Below are 20,322 nucleotides of genomic sequence, written 5' to 3'. Positions count from 1 at the left end.
AAAAAAAAAAAAAATTATATATATATATATATATATATATATATAGTTGACCTTAATCTTACAGAGAATGTGATGATTTTGTGGATAATTAAAGTCAGTCATATATCCACAAACACAACAAGCTGAAAGTCAGTGATGCTGCTCGGTTTGCAGTCCTGAATATCACGGCACAAGCAGGATTCACTGCACTGTTAATGTTAGCTATGTTATATTGCTGCCTCTGTTCGGTGGTGTCGAGCCAAACGGACTTTAACGTGTGTTTGAACGAGCTGACGGTTCACTCGTTAAGCTGAAAGAAAGATGCTTTAATCACAGCAGTCACACATGTGTCCACTGTACCATCTGGGAACTCTTCTTGTTTACACTCGTAATAACACAAACACTAAATCCTCCTGTTTGTAGCACTGTATGCACCTGAGACTGTCACCTGTCTGTCTGTCCTGCACTCTCTCTCTCTTTCTTTCTCTCTGATTGTGGAATAAAAGTATGAACATGTATTTATAAGTTACACTTGTGTTTGAATCCTGCAGCTTATCACACATTTGATTTCCATGTGTGACAACTGCAAGTGTCCAGAGTGAGGACAGACTGAGGGACCCACTGCTGCACATCATCTGTGAGGCTTTGCACCCCTGATGATCCACCAGGACAAACTCAGCAGTGTGTGAGGAAGAGGAGGAGGAAGAGCCAGCAGCAGCTGACAGATGGAGAGAATAGACAGACTGTTCCCTGTTTGTGAAGGACTGCTAGAAAAGTTTAAAATCACTAACTGTCTGTCCTGAATCAGTGTTATTAGGTAATGTTCAAATAATTTTGTCATTCCAGTGTTTTCAGTGTGGGAGAAAGTACTCAGGGCCTTCAAGTTACACACTATGAAAGGCAGCAACAAGTTTAATATTCAGAAACCTAAAGTATGTATCAGCAGCAGAATGGAGCTAAAAATAAATGTTTGTTTCAGTTCTATGAAGCTTTGAGTATTTTGGATTAGTAGCACTGCTGTGTTTGTTGCATCATATTGTTGTAATTGTTTATATGCTTTATATATTCTGAGGTAAGTTGATCTATAGTGTTACATCATATTCTATAAGGATGTTATGTGTTTGTTTACTTTCTGCCCAGTTTGACCCATTTAGCAGAAGTCAGCCTGTTTAAGGCTCTGATATCTATTCTGTGCGACTTAAAGCAGTTATGACATGGTCTGATTTTCTCACCCAATAAAGGAATATTCAATATATCAGTCTACTCTTCATTCTATCAGAAACTGTTTTCACAGCTTGTACATTTTCCTTTTTACACATATATGTAAGTATTGAGCCAAATTTAGTAATGTCAACATATTAAACGAACAATATTTGCCTCTTATGTATAATACATCTATATATACACTGTCAAAGATACTTGTCTGTGAGTGAAGATTTAAGGTGATAGGAAATATAAATAACTGCAACTTGAATCTTTGACCCAGAGTTCAAGCTCACTGCTGTAATCTCTCTCTCTCTCTCTCTCTCTCTCTCTATATATATATATATATATAATAATCTGACAATACATATAATATTGGCCATATTATATTTACATTACCACAGGGAGATGATTTTAGTCTCATGACCAACATTAGCTAATTGTTATTTACTAACTAATCTTAAATGACTGTTCAGTACAGAAATGAAGCCCAACAATCATGTTTTACAGTCCTGTGGTCTCAGCCTCAGATACTCAACTAATCAAAGTGATGTCATGACAAAAGTGAATGACCAACAAAACATTTTTTTCTCCTTCATTTCTGTCTTCAATGCTGTATGAAACGTTTCTCGCTGTTAGTATCATGGTTGCTAGGCAACCTGCACAGCGCGACGAAGGCTAGACTGTCCCATTTCACAAGCCTCTCACTTCCGCACTTCTCGTACTTATAGTACGCACCATACGTTGTACGCGTAGTGCGCGTACTTCATACAGCCTCAGTGTCTGAATAGTTCCAGTTCAGCTCCATAACAGCAGCGTCCCTGGTTTGATTCCTGTGTTTCAGCTCATATCTGCCTCTCTCACTGAGGGGGACGTCCACTACATGGAAATGGATTTGTTCATCAACCAAACTACAGATCACTGAGAACAGAGGACATCTGATTTATTCAATGAGCTAGTGTCTAGGATGTTTGTGGGCGTCATAGACATGAATAATAAAATTTGAACTGTAATGTCACTGGTTAAATTCAGATTATGTTACAACACATACACTTTTTTTACATGCCCATACTTAAGTCCTTTCACATAGGTTTGAAAGAACAGAATTTTGATTCATTATTTTCTGTTTCTGAAATAAAATTGCAGTTTTACAGTGTGCCCTTATTTATATTTTTACATTATTTTATAAACTCTCTTGTTAAAAAAAGAAAAAAGTCAGTTACCCACTCACTGCCTTTGAACCAATAGAAAAGCTGGTGCTCAGAGGAAGAGGGCGGGCTTTACTTGGTGTCAGTGACAGAAATGAAAAAAAGCTCAAATGAGTGAGAAGGACGATGAAGGAAACATCTGTGCTGTGTCTGCTCTGTAAGTAGAATCTCTGTGTTTGTTTGAATTCTTGTACTTTGACTGTCTGCTCTCCTGATAACTGATGATGGAGGAGAAGACATGAAAAACAAATCAGGCTGAATTCAAGTTCAAAACACCATGAGGACCAACTGCAGGTCTGAACTGACTCTTTATCTTTGCTCAGGAGTCGAGGAAACACTGTAGAGGATATCTTGTGTATACTTGTAAATATAATGATCATGGTTAAAGCTGAGCCCAAACTACATGAGCATGTTTGTCAGTAACGTTCTTCAAAGGTTCCTCCACAGGAGTGGTGGTGAGAACTTTAGATTTAAAACAGTTTAAAAAGATTTTTAAATTAGACTTCACAGCACAGGTAGCAGACAGGTACTGTGGTTAGTGTCTGTGTGATGCACTTAGAGCATCACACAGACAGGTAGCTCTTCTGTGTTGTGCCATCCGATTCGCCAGAGGTTGTTTGATTTCCCCGATGTATAAATCCTGGCAATCCTCCTGGCACTTAACAGCCTTGAGGCGACTTTTGTTGTGATTTGGCGCTATATAAATAAAATTGAATTGAATTGAATTGAATTGAACTTAACAGCGTACACTATGTTACTCTGTTTGTGTCGGGGGACCCGATCCTTGGGGTGGACCAATTTATGGCGCATTGTGTTTTGGGGTTTAAAAGCCTCAGAGACCTGTCGAGCCACCTGTCGTTACCCGAAGTCTTCAGCCAAGGCTCCAATGGCCCTCCCACAGTACCGGCTGAGGACCAAGGGTGGCCACGATTTTTCTGTCAAGGTTCCCAGTCTGGAAGACCAACCTTGAAGAGATCAGACTGGCAAGCTCCTCACTATCTTTTAAATCCCTCTTAATGAGATTTTATAAGCAGACTTTCAGTGTTATGGTCACTTTTACATCATTTTATATATCATTTATTGTTTTATCATCTTGATTGCATGTTATAATTTCACATGTGTTTAATTAAAATGTTTTCATTTTTAACTTATGTTATTCTGTCCGCTGCGTGCGTGGTTCTGGTACACGAAGTGACAGATAGCTAAACATATGCCGTAGGCACTGAAAGCGTTGAATGATGAGTCAGACGTGAAAGTAAAGTTGAGGGCTGTTTGCTTGTTTGTCTTCATCAATGTACATCTTACAGTGCTTTCCCAGAACTTGTGAAACTACAAAAATACCATCCATCCATCTTCATCCGCTTTATCCGAGGCCGGGTCGCAGGGGCAGCAGCCTAAGCAAAGAGGCCCAGACCTCCCTCTCCCTAGCCACCTCCTCCAGCTTATCCGGGGAAACACCAAGGCATTCCCAGGCCAGCCGAGAGATATACAAAAATGTCAAAAATGCACAAAAATACAAAAATACAATAAAGAAATATGCTCAATGAAGAATTATGCATTTGCTTCACATGGCGAACAGATCTAGGCATTTTTATATAAATCTCTCCAAATATGCATAAAATCAATAAAATATACACCGCTCACTACACATAAAGATGAAACACAATTCAAACTTACAAACAAAGCTTCTCGAAAGGCATTCGACAGAGTCGAGTGGAGATATTTATTCGCCACTTTGGAGTGTTTCGGTTTTACCAAAAGCTTTATTAATTGGATTCAGCTTATATATGTACACCCCAAGGCATCAGTACTCACAAATGGAATAATAGGGCCTTCTTTTGAACTAGGTAGAGGAACCAGGCAGGGGGATCCCCTCTCTACACTTCTTTTTGCTCTGGCCCTTGAGCCGCTGGCAGTGGCTATTCGTAGGGAGAGGTAAACGTAATCAAAATGGTATGTACACCTAAGTTCAATTATTTGTTGCAGGCTCTACCAATTCATGTTCCTTTGAAATACACCAAACAACTTGACCAGCTCTGTAAGGCATTTATATGGAATAATAAAAAGCCTAGATTGAATCTGAGAAAACTGCAGAAACCAGTGGACAGAGGTCCACTGGTTTCTGCCTAATCTAAGGGATGCCTAATCTACTTTTATATCATTATGCTTTTTCTCTTCGGCATTTGGCACATTGGTTCTTACCCCCTGAGAAAGTGCCTCCTTGGTTTTCCATTGAAAGTACTGCTTGCTCGCCATTTACACCATTATATAGCTTATCAACTAATTTGTCCCCCCGTATCCAATCACATCCGGTACTTTCTCATTTGAAAGAAGTATGGAAAAGAATGTCCAAATTATTCAAATTTGATCCATATCTTAACCAATCTGCTGGTATTTGGTATAATCCCAAACTTTCTATTGCTAAACTACCCTTCTTTCGGAAGCTCTGGTTTCAGAGAGGTATAACAGTGTTGGGGGATCTTTACGAAAATAGTATATTTAAATCATATGGAAAACTTGCAGAAGAATTTGATTTACCTAGACAGGAATTTTGGAAATACCTGCGACTAAGACATTTGATGGCCAATACATGTGGTTCATTCGCAAAGTTCCCTTTAAGCTGCGACTTTCTGGAGGAAATAAAAAAAAACCTTTGGGCGTGGACAAGAGGCATCAGCTTATTACAAAATGCTTTTATTAGCTTCTGATCCTAACACACTGTCCCTCAAAAGAACGTGGGAAATGGACTTAAATCTCAACTTTACAGTGGAGGAATGGAATGGCATCCTCAGGAATCTGAAAAAAATGTCACGCGAATTGCGTTCAAGATTGGTTCAATTTAAGATTTTAAATAGAGTATACTGGACACCCTCACGGTTGCACAGGGTGGGTCTAGCGACTGATGATGCATGCTGGAAATGCCAGCAAGGAAGTGGCACACTTTTACATTTGCTTTGGGGGTGCTCCAAAGTCCAAGATTATTGGATTCATATTCACACTGTAGTAGAGAAGGTTGTAGGTCATGGGGTCCCATTTATGAACAGTCTTTATGTATTAGGAGACCCTTCAGCTTTGAGTCACTTATCCACTTCTCTTGCTCACTGGGTACAAACGGCGATTATGCTGGGGAGGAAGCTGCTGGTGAAAGAGTGGAAGGCCTCATGGACTCCTACCTTCTCTCAGTGGTATACCTCTTTGGGACAAGTGGCAGCTTACGAAAGATTATCATATAGACTGCTAAATAGACTGGACGACTATAATGATAAGTGGGCTAACTACTTTTTACATACAGGTCAGTGACGTATCCGGCTAAGGTAGTTAAGGTTGGACTAAATAGGATAGCTGTAATCTGGTCTATGTGAAATGTTGGCATCTTTTTTTTTTTTTTTTTTTTTGGGATGGAAATATGCATTGATTCTCAATTTGTTCTGTTGAACTGCTGTCACAGACACAGCTGCTATCTTTTGGGTGGTTTTTTTTGGGGGGGGGGGGGGGGGGGGCGGTTTGGGTTTTTTTTGTATAGGCAAGGCAAGGCAAGTTTATTTGTATAGCACAATTCAACAACAAGGTTATTCAAAGTGCTTTACAGAGACATTAGAAACAAAAACAAATAAAAATCATGATTTAAAATTGATTAAAACAAGCAAACAAACAAACTAACTAATTAACAAACAAACAAAACAGTATATAAAATCAAAACAGATAAAATCAGAGCAGTAGATAAAATCAGTAGTTAAATGTAAGTTTTGAAATTTAAGCTTAAAAGTGTGGATTTGGTGCTTTATTCAAATGCAGCTGAGAACAGGTGAGTCTTCAACCTGGATTTAAATAAACTGAGTGTTTCAGCTGACCTGAGGCTTTCTGGGAGTTTGTTCCAGATATAAGGAGCATAAAAGCTGAATGCAGCTTCTCCGTGTCTGGTTCTGACTCTGGGAATTGATAAAAGACCGGATCCAGATGACCTGAGGGGTCTGGAAGGTTCATACTCATTCAGACATATGTCATTAAACACTTTGGTCAGAGCGGTTTCAGTGCTGTGGTTCTGTCTAAAACCTGACTGGAAGGCATCATAGCAGTTATTCTGTTTTAAGAAGTAATTGAGTTGTTGAGAAACTGCTTTTTCAATGATCTTACTTAAAAATGGGAGATTTGAGGTCGGCCTGTAGTTGTTCATTTGTGTCTTGTCAAGATTGTCCCTTTTCAGTATAGGTTTGATTACAGCAGTTTTTAGTGATTCTGGAAACACACCTGATATTAAAGAAAAGTTGACGATCTGTAACAGGTCTGACTCCAAAGTCTTTGAGACCTTTTTGAAAAAAACGTGTTGGCAGGACATCTAAACAGCAAGAGGAGTTCAGTTGACCTAAGATGTCCTCCAGGTCTTTGCTGTTAATAGGGTGAAACTGTTTCATGGTGTTTAAACAGTTTTTTGGTGGACACAGTACATATCCTGAATCTGCTGTTGATGTACCAATTGCTTGTCTAATCTTTTGGATTTTTTCTGTGAAGAATTTGGCAAAGTCATTGCAGGCCATGGTTGAATGAAGTTCAGCTGCCACTGACACAGGAGGGTTTGTTAGCCTGTCAACTGTAGAAAATAAGACCCGAGCATTATGGCTGTTTTTAGTGATGATGTCAGAGAAGTAGGATATAGTATATTAAAATCTAATAAAGTTTGAGTCATAAAAAAAAAAAAAACAAAGCTTCTCCATGGCATAACACAGGTGGATGCTGAAGGATTAAACGGGGAGACTTGTGGTATGCCTCATTGTGCAAATCCCAATACAAAAAATGGCTTCCTGCATTACCCCACTCATGTGACTCTAAACATCCAATAGGAAGGAATACAAGCCAAACCACTTGCCCGCAGTCTTCAAGCTAACCACTAGGAGATGCTAAAATTCTCAACGTGCACATAACATTACACTCCCCGCCTGGTATTAAACACAATACCACTATCAATTTCTTAGCGGTCCAATCAACTAAAGAAAACAACACATTGACTGTCCATGGTAGATAATCAGATAGACAAAAGTACCACTACTTCGGTTATTGGTCTAAAGAAGGTCTTAACGGTACTTCCTTTCGTGACCTTCAGTTAGAGTTTCCTGACCTTTCCATCGCTGTCTGGGTAAGCCTTGGTGACAAGAGCCATTGGCCACTGATTTCTTTTTACCTGAGGGTCTTTGAGCAACACCAAGTCCCCTTCCTTGACATTGGGCTGACTATTTTGCCACTTGCTTCGACTTTGAAGAGTAGAGAGATATTCTCACCTCCATCTCTCCCAAAATGTATTCGCCAAGTGCTGGACACGTTTCCACTGCTGACGATACATATCTGTAGCTTCAAATGATCCTGGAGGAGCAAGAGGGGTGCAGACCTTCTGTGTCAAGATCATCGCTGGAGTCAGAAGAAACGGTGAATCTGGATCACTCGAGATGGGAGCAAGAGGCCTTGCATTTATTATCGCTCCAACTTCAGCCATAAGGGTTGATAGCACTTCGTGAGTGAGATGCGAGGGACTGATCTGAGAAAGCATAGGGTCAAGAATCCGTCTCGAAACCCCAATCATTCTTTCCCACACTCCTCCCATATGGGAAGAATGAGGTGGGTTGAACAGCCATGTGCATCCTTCCTCACTGAGGTACCTTGAGATGTTGATTTCATCTCGTAGGAGAATTTGAAGTTCTCTGCAAGCTCCCTTAAAGTTTGTGCCACAGTCAGAGCGGATCATCTTCACAGGATCACGCATTGCAAAGAACCGCCGTAGAGCATTAATGAAGCTCGATGTGTCCATTGACTCTATGAGCTCGATATGCACAGCACGAACACTTAAACATGTGAAGAGTACTGCCCACCTTTTAGAGTTTTCTGCACCACCTAGGGTGCGACGGGTGGAGACATTCCAGGGGCCGAATACATCCAGACCCACATTTGTAAATGGGGATTCAGTGCTGAGACGATCAGGTGGAAGATTTGCCATCTTCTGCTCTGAGGGTCTACCACGAAGTCTGTTGCATGTAACACACTTGTGCAGGTTTCTGGAGATACATTTCTTTGCCCCTACAATCCAGATGCCAGCTGTGCGGATAGCTCCCTCAGTAAAAGCTCTGCCTTGGTGGTGAACCCGCTCATGGTAGTAGTTTACAAGTAGAGTAGCTACGTGGCTGCGTAATGAGAGGATGTTTTTCCTGTGTCTCGACTGAAGCATGCACCAACTCTTAAAAGTTTACTATCATCAAGAATTGGGCTGAGCTTCTTCAGAGGACTGTTTTTGGGAATTACTTCGCCTTTCTCAAAACAAGACACTTCCACTTTGTATATCTCCCTTTGTACACATCCAATAATAGTATGCTTTTCTTGCAACAGTGTATCCATTTTGTGTGGCTTCAAACAGTGATGCCAACCTTTGCAATCTTGCCCATTGCTATCCTTCTCAGACTTGAAGGATTGGAATGTGGATTAGGGAGGACACAGCTCTGACAAGGGGTTGCCACATGGAGAATCTTTCAAATTGATGCAACCCCATAGTCCTATGGGGGTTTGCAACAGTAGTGATGTGGCTTCTGACCTCTTTATCAGAGTCTGGATCAATGAGGTCATAGGATGTTTCTTTACCTGAGTCTATGTCCCCAGAACGTCTCAGAAAACGTGGACCTGTAAGCCAGTTGGTGCTTAAGAGATGAACTGGAGGCACTGACCTGGTGGCAACATCTGCAGGGTTTTAATCAGTGTGGACATATTACCACTGTTCAGGGCATGAGAACTTCCTTATCTGTTCCACTCTGTTGCTGACATACACATAAAATCTCCTGCTTTCATTGTAAATATACCCCAGCACCACCTTGCTGTCAGTATAGAACTTCAGACTATCAAGACTAATGTCCAGCTCTTTCACAAGCAGCTCAGCAATTTCCACTGCCAGAACAGCGGCACCTAATTCCAGCCTGGGAATAGTGTGGAATGGCACGGGGGCTAACCTGGCTTTCCCCATTATGAAACCAACATGACCTTTACCTTCCACATCTTCCACTTTGAGATATGCCTTGGTGGAAGCATCCGAGAAGATGTGGATCTCTGTACATTGTGCAGTGGACAGAGATGTAGCAATGTAGGCTCGGGGGAATTGCAAACTGTTCCAAATCCTGCAGTGAATCCCTCCAGGTAATCCACTCTGCTGCCTTTTCAGACGGGAGGGGAGCATCCCAGTCACTGCTGTCACGAGTGAGTTGCCGCAACAAGAGCTTTCCTTGAATAGTAACGGGAGCTACGAGACCAAGCGGATCAAACAAACTATTGATAGTTGCAAGAACTCCTCTTCGGGTGAATGGCTTCTCACTCCTGGCAACAGGGAATGTAAAAGTGTCATTCACAAGGTCCCAGCTTAATCCAAGACTTCGCTGCAAAGGAGGTGAATCTTTGTCCAGGTCGAGATTTTTCAAGTCTTTTGCATGATCTGTTGATGGGAAAGCCTGCATGAGAGTTGGGTAATTGGATGCTATTTTATGTAGTGTCAAGTTGGAAATGGCAAGCATGCCTTGGGCTGCCTTGAGAAGACTGATAGCTGCTGTTGCAGATGACAGTGACTTAAGTGCATCATCAACGCAGAAGTTCCTGTGTATGAACTCCTTTGCCTCTTCCCCAAACTCGCTCTCTCCATGTAAAGTTGCTCTCCCGAGCCCATAAGTAGCAACAGCTGGAGAGGGGCGGTTGCCAAACACATGGACTCTCATACGATATTCCACAACTTCCTTCGTGATGTCATTGTCTCTGAACCACAGAAATCTGAGGAAGTTCCCGTGGTCTTCCCTGACAACAAAGCTGTGAAACATCTGCTCAATATCTGCTGTGATGGCTACCTGTTCATGCCTATACCGCATTAGTACTCCCAGCAGACAGTTATTTAAGTCTGGCCCTGTCAACAGCACATCGTTCAAAGAGATGCCAAGATAAGGAGCGCTTGAATCAAGCACAACTCGGATCTGGCCAGGCTTGCGTGGATGATAGACGCCAAAACTGGGAAGGTACCAGCATTCATCTCCATCGTTGAGTGCTGGAGCTGGTTCAGCATGATCTCGCTCAAAGATATTCTGCATGAAAGCCAGAAAATGTCTCCTCATCTCAGGCTTCCTTTCTAGAGTTTTGCAGAGACTTGTGAAATGAGTCAGAGCTTGTTCTCTGTTGTTAGGCAGCCGTGCTCTTGGCATGCGAAAGGGCAGGGGAGCTACCCAACTGTTAGCATCATCTATGAACATCTCATTATCCATCAACTGAATGAACCGTTTGTCCTCAATAGATGGGGCAACTTCATTGTCATTCCCTGTTCTTTCAAAGATTTTGTTGCCAAGTGAATGATCATCAGAGTTCTGAAACAGACTGTGCAGAGGATGAAAGTGTGACATGGTTTGAGAGTTGAGAGGTCTTATGCCTGTCCTTGTTGTAAGCTTCTCTTTCACAACTAGGTGGTTGGGAAATGGACTGAAATGAGAGTGACGCCCATTCTCCAGAACGTTAGTCCGGTACATCAGTAGTAGGTATCTCCAACCTATCATCTGGGATAGATCTTCAGTATCAGCTGACTGCAGGTTTCCCCAACCTTATAAACATTACATTTGCATAATGACTGAAACCAGCCCACTGAAGGAACAATGGGCTGGGAGGTCAGTTCCTTAATCATAATTATGCAAATTCTCATGACCATTGATCAACAACCACAGATCTAAGGCCATGAGTACCATTCACAGAGAGTTGGGGAATGGCTGCAATCACAGCATTGTAAGATGGCGAAAGATGTACCCTTAGGCCCCCTCCTCGATTCAGAGATGGTCTTTCCCTTTTCACATAAATGGCCTCCTTGACGCCGCACTCAAGCCAGCGTTCCTCCCTGTCCAGAATGTGTACATCCTCATCATTGAAAGAGTGTCCACTGGCCTGTAGGTGTAAATAGACTGCAGAGTCCTGGCCTGACGAGGTAGCTCTTCTGTGTTGTGCCATCCGCTTTGCCAGAGGTTGTTTGGTTTCCGCGATGTATAAATCCTGGCAATCCTCCTGGCACTTAACAGCGTACACTATGTTACTCTGTTTGTGTCGGGGGACCCGATCCTTGGGGTGGACCAATTTATGGCGCATTGTGTTTTGGGGTTTAAAAGCCTCAGAGACCCGGAGTTTAGAAAAAAAATGCATCTCAACTGCTCCGATACTCCTGACACGTATGGGATCACTACAGGTTTTCGCTTGGGCAGCGGTTGTCCTTCTCTCCTGGATTAGCTGGAGCTCTCTTTAGGTGCTTTTTCAGCTTTGACAAAAGTCCAGCTGGGATAACCACATTTACTCAGGGCCTTCTTCATGTGATGTTCTTCTGCCTCCCTGGCCGCTGTGTCTGTGGGGATGGTGTTCGCTCTGTGTTGTTGCGTCCTGATCCCGATGACACCCATTTTATACTCCAGTGGATGATGAGAGTCAAACCTTAGATACTGATCCGTATGTGTAGGTTTACGGTACACGTCAGCTTTTAGATGTCCCCCATTACTGATGGAAATTTCACAGTCTAAGGCTACGTCCACACGTACACGGGTATTTTTGAAAACAGAGATTTTCCGTTTTCGTTTTAAAAAATAATCCCGTCCACACGTAAAGGCAGAAATGAAGGAAAACGCTGCTAGGAACATGTCAAAGCAACAGGTGGCGATATATTCCTAACCGTGTAGAAATGTTGGCCAATCAGAAGTCTAGAAGCCACGGTGGGAAAAAGTAAACAAACATGGGGCATAGAAGCAGAACAGAGTCGTATGTGTGGAGGGACAGTAACTGTGTGTGTAAATGTAAGCATTTAAACACTGCAGAGAGTACAATTAACAGTAACAGTATTGTAGAAATTCATTTCACCGAAACAATAACGTGGCGCACAGTGTGACGTCAAAAAATGCGCACACCTTTGACGCTGCGTTTTCTTCATTTTTCTCGTCCACACTTGAATGCAAAAACTGAGTTTTCAAAAATATCCACCCTGGCCGGAGTTTTTAAAAATCTCAGTTTTCAGTGACCGAAAACGCCGTTTACGTGTGGACGAAAGGTGCAAACGCATAGAAAAATCTGCATTTTCAAAAATACCCGGGTACGTGTGGACGTAGCCTAAGAAGGCTAACCTATCTACCACTTTTCATATCCTCCCTGGTGAATATGATGTGTCGGTCCACCGAGTTAATGTGATCCGTAAGCCAGAGGAAGCAAGCAGACTGAAAACAACACAACAGGAAGCAGATCAGGATAGAGACTGAATAAAAATTAGGGCTTAAACATACATGAGACATGTTTGGTTAACTGGTGATTTTAAACCAGTTGTACGTGTGTTAATCTGTGATTGACTGATGACCTGTACACATGCTGTTAAATCTGGAAGGGATGGATGATGATGACTATGAAACTTCCACCAGCAGCTTTTTAGCTGTACACACTTTTTTGTGATTTGTTGTTCAGACTTTATTGAAACATTGATTTGTCTATGTTATGACGCAGCTCTGCTAGGGAGGTCAGAGGAGGTAACATAAATGAGATTCCCATGAGAAAGATCGGATTCAAAACGTTTTATTACAAAAAACGAAAAAATAATAGAAGCATTTAATACAAACAAACAACCAATGCAAAAACAACTTGCTTGCTTAAGGCCTAACCTGTAGAAAACCAAAATACCCTCACAGGTTGTAACACAACTAATATTACTCAAGAGAATATCACAATTTAGACAAGGCTCACAGACAGAAGCATACAGCACAGACTGATCACTCAGCTCTAAACAGCAGCGCCTGAATGGATGCTCTTCAGGCTTTTAAAGATACAGGTGTGCCCAATTGGTCGCTAATTGGTCCCTTTCCCTGGAGGTGAAAAAAAACAGGTTCCCAGTCAGCCAATCATCTGTGGGTGTTGCCACACTTGAATTTGCTTGAAGGGAGGCTGGCTCACTTCTACCACGGCTAGGGCCTTTAACAGTCGAGTGCTATGTCCTAATTCAGGGACTGCATCCTTTGGGGGCCGCATTTATAGCGCAATTACCTCACAGCAACACGAGAAAGGCAAATTTGAATTCCAAATTTGAAGGCTGCTTCAAATGCAGCCTCCATTTTCCCAGATTTGAAGGATGGGTCAGGCGTATCCTTCATGGCCCAACCTATCCCAGAATTAATAGCACTGCCGCCAGTTCCAACAATGGCGGCAGCTATTTAGTTGTAATATTACCCTTATTACTCTTTTCAACACTTCATTAATTAAAATAGCATTGATACAATTTTTATAAAAATACTTTTAGAATGTGGCAATGGCAGAGGAGAGCGGGTTTGAAATATTACTCTTTACGGATCACAAAATAAACTTTTAAGATATTTTTAGCCGAGAACGTAGGTGTGTAAACATCAAATATCTGCTTGGTTTTTGAAGACATCATATATTTGCAAAAGTACTCTGATATTTTTGGAGCCGTCTGCTACCCACCAGCTCGATAGTTAGCCGGAAGGTCAAGACTCACTAGAGCTGGTGAGAACAGCAAACTCCCAGCACATCATTTTCAGATCACCGCAGTCTTTCACTACTCAGCTTAAACATGATATATAGATAACTTAAAAATTTTATTGTTTGGCTTTTTTCAGTGTTTTACTTGTTCCTGAGTAATTTGGCTGAGATTAAAGTTACAGTTTTCACAAAGTTGAATAAACATCACATAAACAGAAGTGTGAGATCGTTGAGAAGTTACACCAGTGTCCTTTTTGTATTTTAGATAGCAAGGAGCATGTGCACAGCTGAGTTTATTATTTCTCAGCGTCATTGTAGGGTCTTTGTCTTACCAAACAAAGAACTTTAAGCCCGTTGTTGTTGCAATTTGGTATTATGAACAAAATAAAGTTGAACTGAATTACATTTAATAATAAGAATTAATAATTTATAAAGCAAAAAATGTTTAAAATACACTCAACTGGCAGAGAATGTTGTTTGTGTAGAGTTGTTCTTTATGTTCACCTCAAATCAACCTGAGTGTCATTTCTCTTTAGTTCTGATCTCACTGCTGAGCTGCACAACAAACCAAGGTCAGTAACCTTCTTCTGTCACAGTTTAAACCTGAGAAATGCTCACTGATATGACCTGATTGGATTCATGTTTGCAGATGTAAAATCTCAGAAAAAAAAATAAGTATAACAGATCATCAAGTTTTTGTTTTTTTCATTTTAACCCTCACAGCTCGTCTGACTGTGAGTCCCAGCAGCTCTCAGTTATTTAAAGGACACTTTGTGTCTCTGAGCTGTGAGGAGGACGACAGCTCTGCTGGATGGACTCTGTGGAGAAACACAAGCACACAACAGAGGACTCAGTGTGGAAGCACATGGGGAAAACCAACTGGTTCTTCCTGTACCATCACTATGATGCCTCATGACAGTGGAGTTTACTGGTGTGAGTCCAGAGAGGGTCCCATCAGTAACATAGTTAACCTGACAGTCACTGGTAAGCTGAGTGTGTGGAGTTAGTGTTGATGAAGCTGTGTGTAAATGGATGAAATGCTGTAGTTTGTCTCTGTGTTGAGGTGGATCAGTGATCCTGCAGAGTCCTGTCCTCCCTGTGATGGAGGGAGATGACGTCACTCTGCTCTGTAAAACAAAGACCACTCCCTCCAACCTCCCAGCTGCTTTCTATAAAGATGGCTCCCTCATCAGGAAGCAGCCTACAGGTCACATGACCATCCAGCATGTTTCCAGGTCTGATGAAGGCCTCTACAAGTGTGACATCAGCGGTCATGGAGAGTCTCCATCCAGCTGGATCACTGTCACAGGTGACACACTCACCTGTCTGTGTTTCTGCAGGTTTCAACATTCACAATGTGACGACAACTTAATGACTGTGTTTGCTTTATTTCAGACAAACACACCACCACACCTCCACCTACATCCACACCTCCTCCTGTTTCCACCTCCATCATTCTTCTTCCATCACCTTCTCCTCCTGTTCTCTCTGTGTTCTCATGTGTTGGATCAGTGTGTGTTGTGGTTTTACTGGTGTTACTGGTTCTGCTGGTGAGACGATGTGTTCACAGGAAACCTGAAGGTGAGACTCAGACTTCCTGATCTTTCATGTCTAAGTTTGTTTAGTTGAATACAGTTCACATTCATTATGATCACAGTAACAACTTTGTTAAATGTAATCCATTCAAATAAATAAATTCAATTCTTTATATATATATATATATATATTAGGGGTGCAACGATACACAAAATTCACGGTTTGGTTCGGTTCGATACTTTGGTGTCACAGTTCGATATTTTTTCGATACAAAAAAATGTTCATACCTTTTTAAATTGTCATTTATTAAAATTATAAATATATATTTTAACTCAAAAGTACAGTTTTTAAATTTAATGTTGCTGAAACAACAAAGCAATAAAAAATAAATCTATCTGATCGAGAAATCACTCATCTTTGGAAAAGAGAGTTTATTACAGAGAAATGTCTCTTTCCAAAATAAAATCTATACTATACGCTTCTTCTGGGCTATATTCTTAGCAGCATATTAAACATATCAGGTCCCCATGAGGAGAATCATGTGCTAACGGCTGTCTAAATGACTCGGGTAAAGTTTGTAGCATGCGTGCTTGTTGTTTTTGTCTGCTCCCACTTGTCTTTGCACTAGGATGATGTCGGAGTAAATGTGCAGTCATATTCGTTGTGTTCCCACTAGTGCTGTCAGCGTTAATCTGAAATGACGTTAACGCCACAACACGGAAAATCTCCGTTAAGAAGCTACCGCGGATGGCCCTGTGCGTGGGGCTGGACGGCCAACACGTTAACGAGCTAACTGCGCTAACTCACTAGTTCCCACCAATGTAATTAAGCATTGCGTGGCACATCCGACATACTATTTTGCTTTAGTCCATGACGCGCTTACCTTCAGGGTCATACTTCACATGAAGACCAAAATAGTTCCAAACGCTAGATCTGAATGAGGGTGGGGGAGGTTCAATTTGCCATGTTGCAACGAGCTTAACTTCTGTCTCGCTAGCTTGCCCTGCGCTCAGTGAATCTGCGTTCGACTACGCCTAGGCTGCACTGTCGAGCGCAGATCCACTGAGCGCTCAACACAGACAGCATCGTCAGAAGGAAAGTTGATAAAATAAATTAAAAAATTTGTATTGTTCGATACATATGCGTACCGAACCGAAAGCACTGTATCGAACGGTTCAATATAGATACGAGTATCGTTGCACCCCTAATTTATAGTGCTGAATCTAAACAATGGGCTCAAGGCCCTTTATATTGCAAGGTAAAGACCCCGTGATAAGAAATAATTGATTAATTAATTTTTTTTAAAAAACCCTGAAAAACCCAAAAGACCTATGAGCAAATGCTTTGGTGACAGCGAGAAGGAAAAAAACCTCCCTTTTAACCGAAAGAAGCCAGGGTCAGGGAGGGGTGGCATCTGCTGTGATTGGTTGGCATGAGGGCATGAAGACAGGACAAGGGCATGTTGTGGAAGAGAGTCAGAGATTAACAATGAATAATAATTAATAATATTTAAATGCAGAGAGGTGTAAAAAACACACAGTTAGCTAAACAGACATAGAAACACTCAGTTCATCATGGGAATTTAGATTTTCAGCATCACTTTGAGACCGACATGGAAAACGGCACTGTTACATATTTTGTTTAATATGCACACTGAAGGACATAATCTGGTCAAAAATAACTACAAGGTTTCCCACAGACCAAGCCAAGCCAATGGCACCAAGACTACACACCTGGTTAGATACCAAAGTTTTAGATATTTAATCCTTATTATTATTATGAGTTTGGATTGCTTCAGCAGATCAAGAAGAAAGTGAAGAAGACAATCTCATCACTCATGTTGTCATCAAGATATCAGCTCATCAAGAACAATCTGACAAAGAAAGACAAGGTAATATTATTAATATTTTCTTTATGGTGGGCTGTGGGTCATTGCCCTTGCATGTGAGGTCAAAGCTCTGTTTTTAATATTTGTATTAAAAATTATGTAAAGACTTTTACAAAAGAACTACTGAAAACCAACAACAATGATAAAAAACCCAAAACATTACAGAGATATTACAAGGAGAATTTCATTTGAAATCTGCAACAAACATAGTTGCCCCACCTCAACAAGAGCCAATCAGCAGCTGAAACATATTTAATAGAAAGAGATGTGTGAAATATATTGCACATCCTAGTCTTGATAGCCAGGGATCCATTCACCAGGGTCTCCGGGAAGCCAGATCGTGCGCCCCCCTTCCGGCTCTCCTCTTTGCTCTCTCCTATCTTGTCCCCTTTGTCTTACTTCTCTCTATCACCTTTTCTATCCCTTTGAAGAAGTGAGGCTCCATAAATGCTAAAGAGGTAAGTATTTCTCAGTTGCAGTGAATAAATAGAATAAATTGTAGAAAACTAAACAGCAGAAAGAATAAGAGAAATAACAATTTAACATAAACCCATGGCACACTCCAGGGCCTGAACAACCCATGGAGGTCCTCCTTGGATGAGGGTGTCTAGTGATAATGGACGGAACACCCGATGAATCCAAGGTCCACTACTGACGATGTGTCCCAGCTCTTAATATGATAATCTAGATCAGATCTCTAATCCCCCCCCCCCAAAAAAATGGCAGATTAGCCTGGGTAAAAGACAAAAAGATGAGGCACACAACGATGTGTGCTGCTGGTGAAGTTTCTGGGCTGCCTTTCCACATAACAGCCATCCCTCAAGATTGCCTCCATTTAAAGCAATGCATTATCAGGGAGTGTAACATCTAGTCCTTTTAACTGAACCACTACACTCCAGTTTTGGGGAGTAATGGAACATGTACTGGTGTTACATATTGAAAATACAAAAAATAAAGTAAAGCTAGTTTTTGGCTACGAGTCCGACACGGAACCCGACGTATTAGCCAGAGGTCCCTTTACTACGGTTCGGAGCCGCGAACCTGTTTCATATACGCACAAAATAGTTTTCTATACGAGATCGCTGCAAAAAGCGCAGCCTTACCTAATGTCCACCCTAATGTTACTCATTTTATATTAAGATTTAAAAATCTAGTTGGTATTGGTATGGCGAGTATCCTTCAGTAGCAGTAATAAATCACTTTTATTTAATCAACTAACTTGAATCAACTAACTTGACCAGCTCAGGTAAGGACACTGGTAAAGAAATTTCTAAAATAACAGGCCTAGAGGGAGTTGGAGCTGACAACAGAAGGAGAAAATTTGTTCCTCATATTACTGACTTTTTTAATGAAGAAAGAACAAACATTTTCACACTCTTCATTCAAAGTAATTGGGACAGCACGTGGAGCAGGAGCAGTGTTATTTGATGGTGTTAAATAACACCTTGGGGTTACCTCTGCTCTTAGAAACTAGGTCTGAGAAATAGGCAGTAAAATAGGCTTTTACTGTTTCAAAGTTCTCCAGACTGTAAAACCACAGCAGCAACTTCCTGTTGTTGATTACAGTTCATCCATCACAGATGAACGTTCTCACTGAGGTGTTTATTGGTTGGTCTAATAATAGTGTTCATGTTGTGAGAACATCTTTGCTTTGTGCTCTGTGGTGAAGAGTGTCAGTCTGCAGTGGAAAAAGATGGCAGCTTTGTGGTCGTCCACCTGCATCTTTCTCAGAAACACCCCCAGTTCTTTGTGGTCACTCAGTGTTTCACAGCAGAGGTGTTAAGACTGGTTGTTCTGGTTATAAAGCAGAACATCAGTGGCATGTAGCTCCTCCTGTTCATGACCCATCACAGTTCTCAGGTTACTGAACCGTGTGAAGAACAGAAAGAAAGTTATACATGTTCTGGTAATTTGTTCACTGTATTGGACAATAAACTCCACACAAACAGTGTTGGGGGGACAAATTCAAGGTTCAAGGTTCTTTATTTGTCAAAAGCATAGTTATACAAGTATAACACACAGTGAAATGAAACCTGACACGCTCCTCGACTTGTGCAAAAAGGGGGGTGGGGGGTAGAGGAAGAACATTATATATATAATATATACATTATGTGAATGTGCAGTAGTAGCATGTATGCAGCAAGCATGTGAATTCTGTACATTAAGTGAATTAAATAAGAAAAGACAATCTGACTATTTTACAGAATAGACAATTTAATCTGGTTACAAATGTGACCCTTGCAATGGCCGGCACTGTCATGGACTCTCGTGATGAAACATTAGAAACAGTAAAAATGTTTTACTGTGTGTAGCTGCACTGGTGTATTGTTGTACCTTCAATGAGTTTTTGTTTTATTTTGCAGAAATGTATTTTGTAGTTGTGATCTACTCAGCAGTGAGAAATGAAGACGTGAGTTATGAACAAACAACCATCAGAACAAGCAGGCCCAGGTACGGCTGCTCTTTATCTTTAACTTTGCATAGAGACAAGCTAGCTGCTAAACCTGTTTCCATCCATCATGCTAAGATAAGCTGATGAAACCTCATCCTGGATCAAATTCAAACCTCTGACTCACATTTGGACTGTGTGTGATGCAGAGAGATTGGAGGTCTTGACTGAACTACAAAGCTTGTAATCATGTTTCTTGATGTTTGAACTGTGTGTGTTTGTGTTCAGACTTTAAACCAGAGCCAGACGTCGTCTACACTGAAGTAGTCCAGCAGTCCAACCACTGACATCCAGCTGCTGGTCTCTAACTGGTCCCCCCAGCACCTCAGACCAGAGTGAATAAAAAGAAAACACATTTTTAGATGTTTTATATAATTTGTTTGTGTATTTTTTATTGCAACATTTAATATTTTGTATTTGAGGCTAAATGAGTAATGTACAAAAGGCTTATACACCAGTAAAGATGAATTAGTGATACGTACGAATGTGTTCAGTAACAAACACAATGTAGTAATAAGTTAGAAGAGATGGCGCAGAAATCTGTGCCATCTCTTCTG

General features: G+C 41.2%; 1 protein-coding gene across 1 annotated transcript; it reads left to right on the top strand.

Annotated features, from left to right (window-relative positions):
• Positions 1-13,196: 13,196 nt before the first annotated feature.
• Positions 13,197-20,052, top strand: LOC146389857 (low affinity immunoglobulin gamma Fc region receptor III-like). Its single transcript, XM_084919901.1, has 7 exons — positions 13,197-13,227; positions 14,429-14,464; positions 14,616-14,876; positions 14,956-15,201; positions 15,288-15,473; positions 17,239-17,319; positions 19,994-20,052. The coding sequence occupies exons 1-7, from the start codon at positions 13,197-13,199 to the stop codon at positions 20,050-20,052; spliced, it is 900 nt and encodes a 299-aa protein (XP_084776027.1).
• Positions 20,053-20,322: the final 270 nt, after the last annotated feature.

The sequence above is a fragment of the Perissodus microlepis genome, chromosome 3 (genome assembly GCF_051167445.1).
Source record: "Perissodus microlepis isolate ML-2025 ecotype Zambia chromosome 3, ASM5116744v1, whole genome shotgun sequence".
NCBI lineage: Eukaryota > Metazoa > Chordata > Actinopteri > Cichliformes > Cichlidae > Perissodus > Perissodus microlepis.
This window is presented reverse-complemented; position numbering and strand designations above follow the sequence as displayed.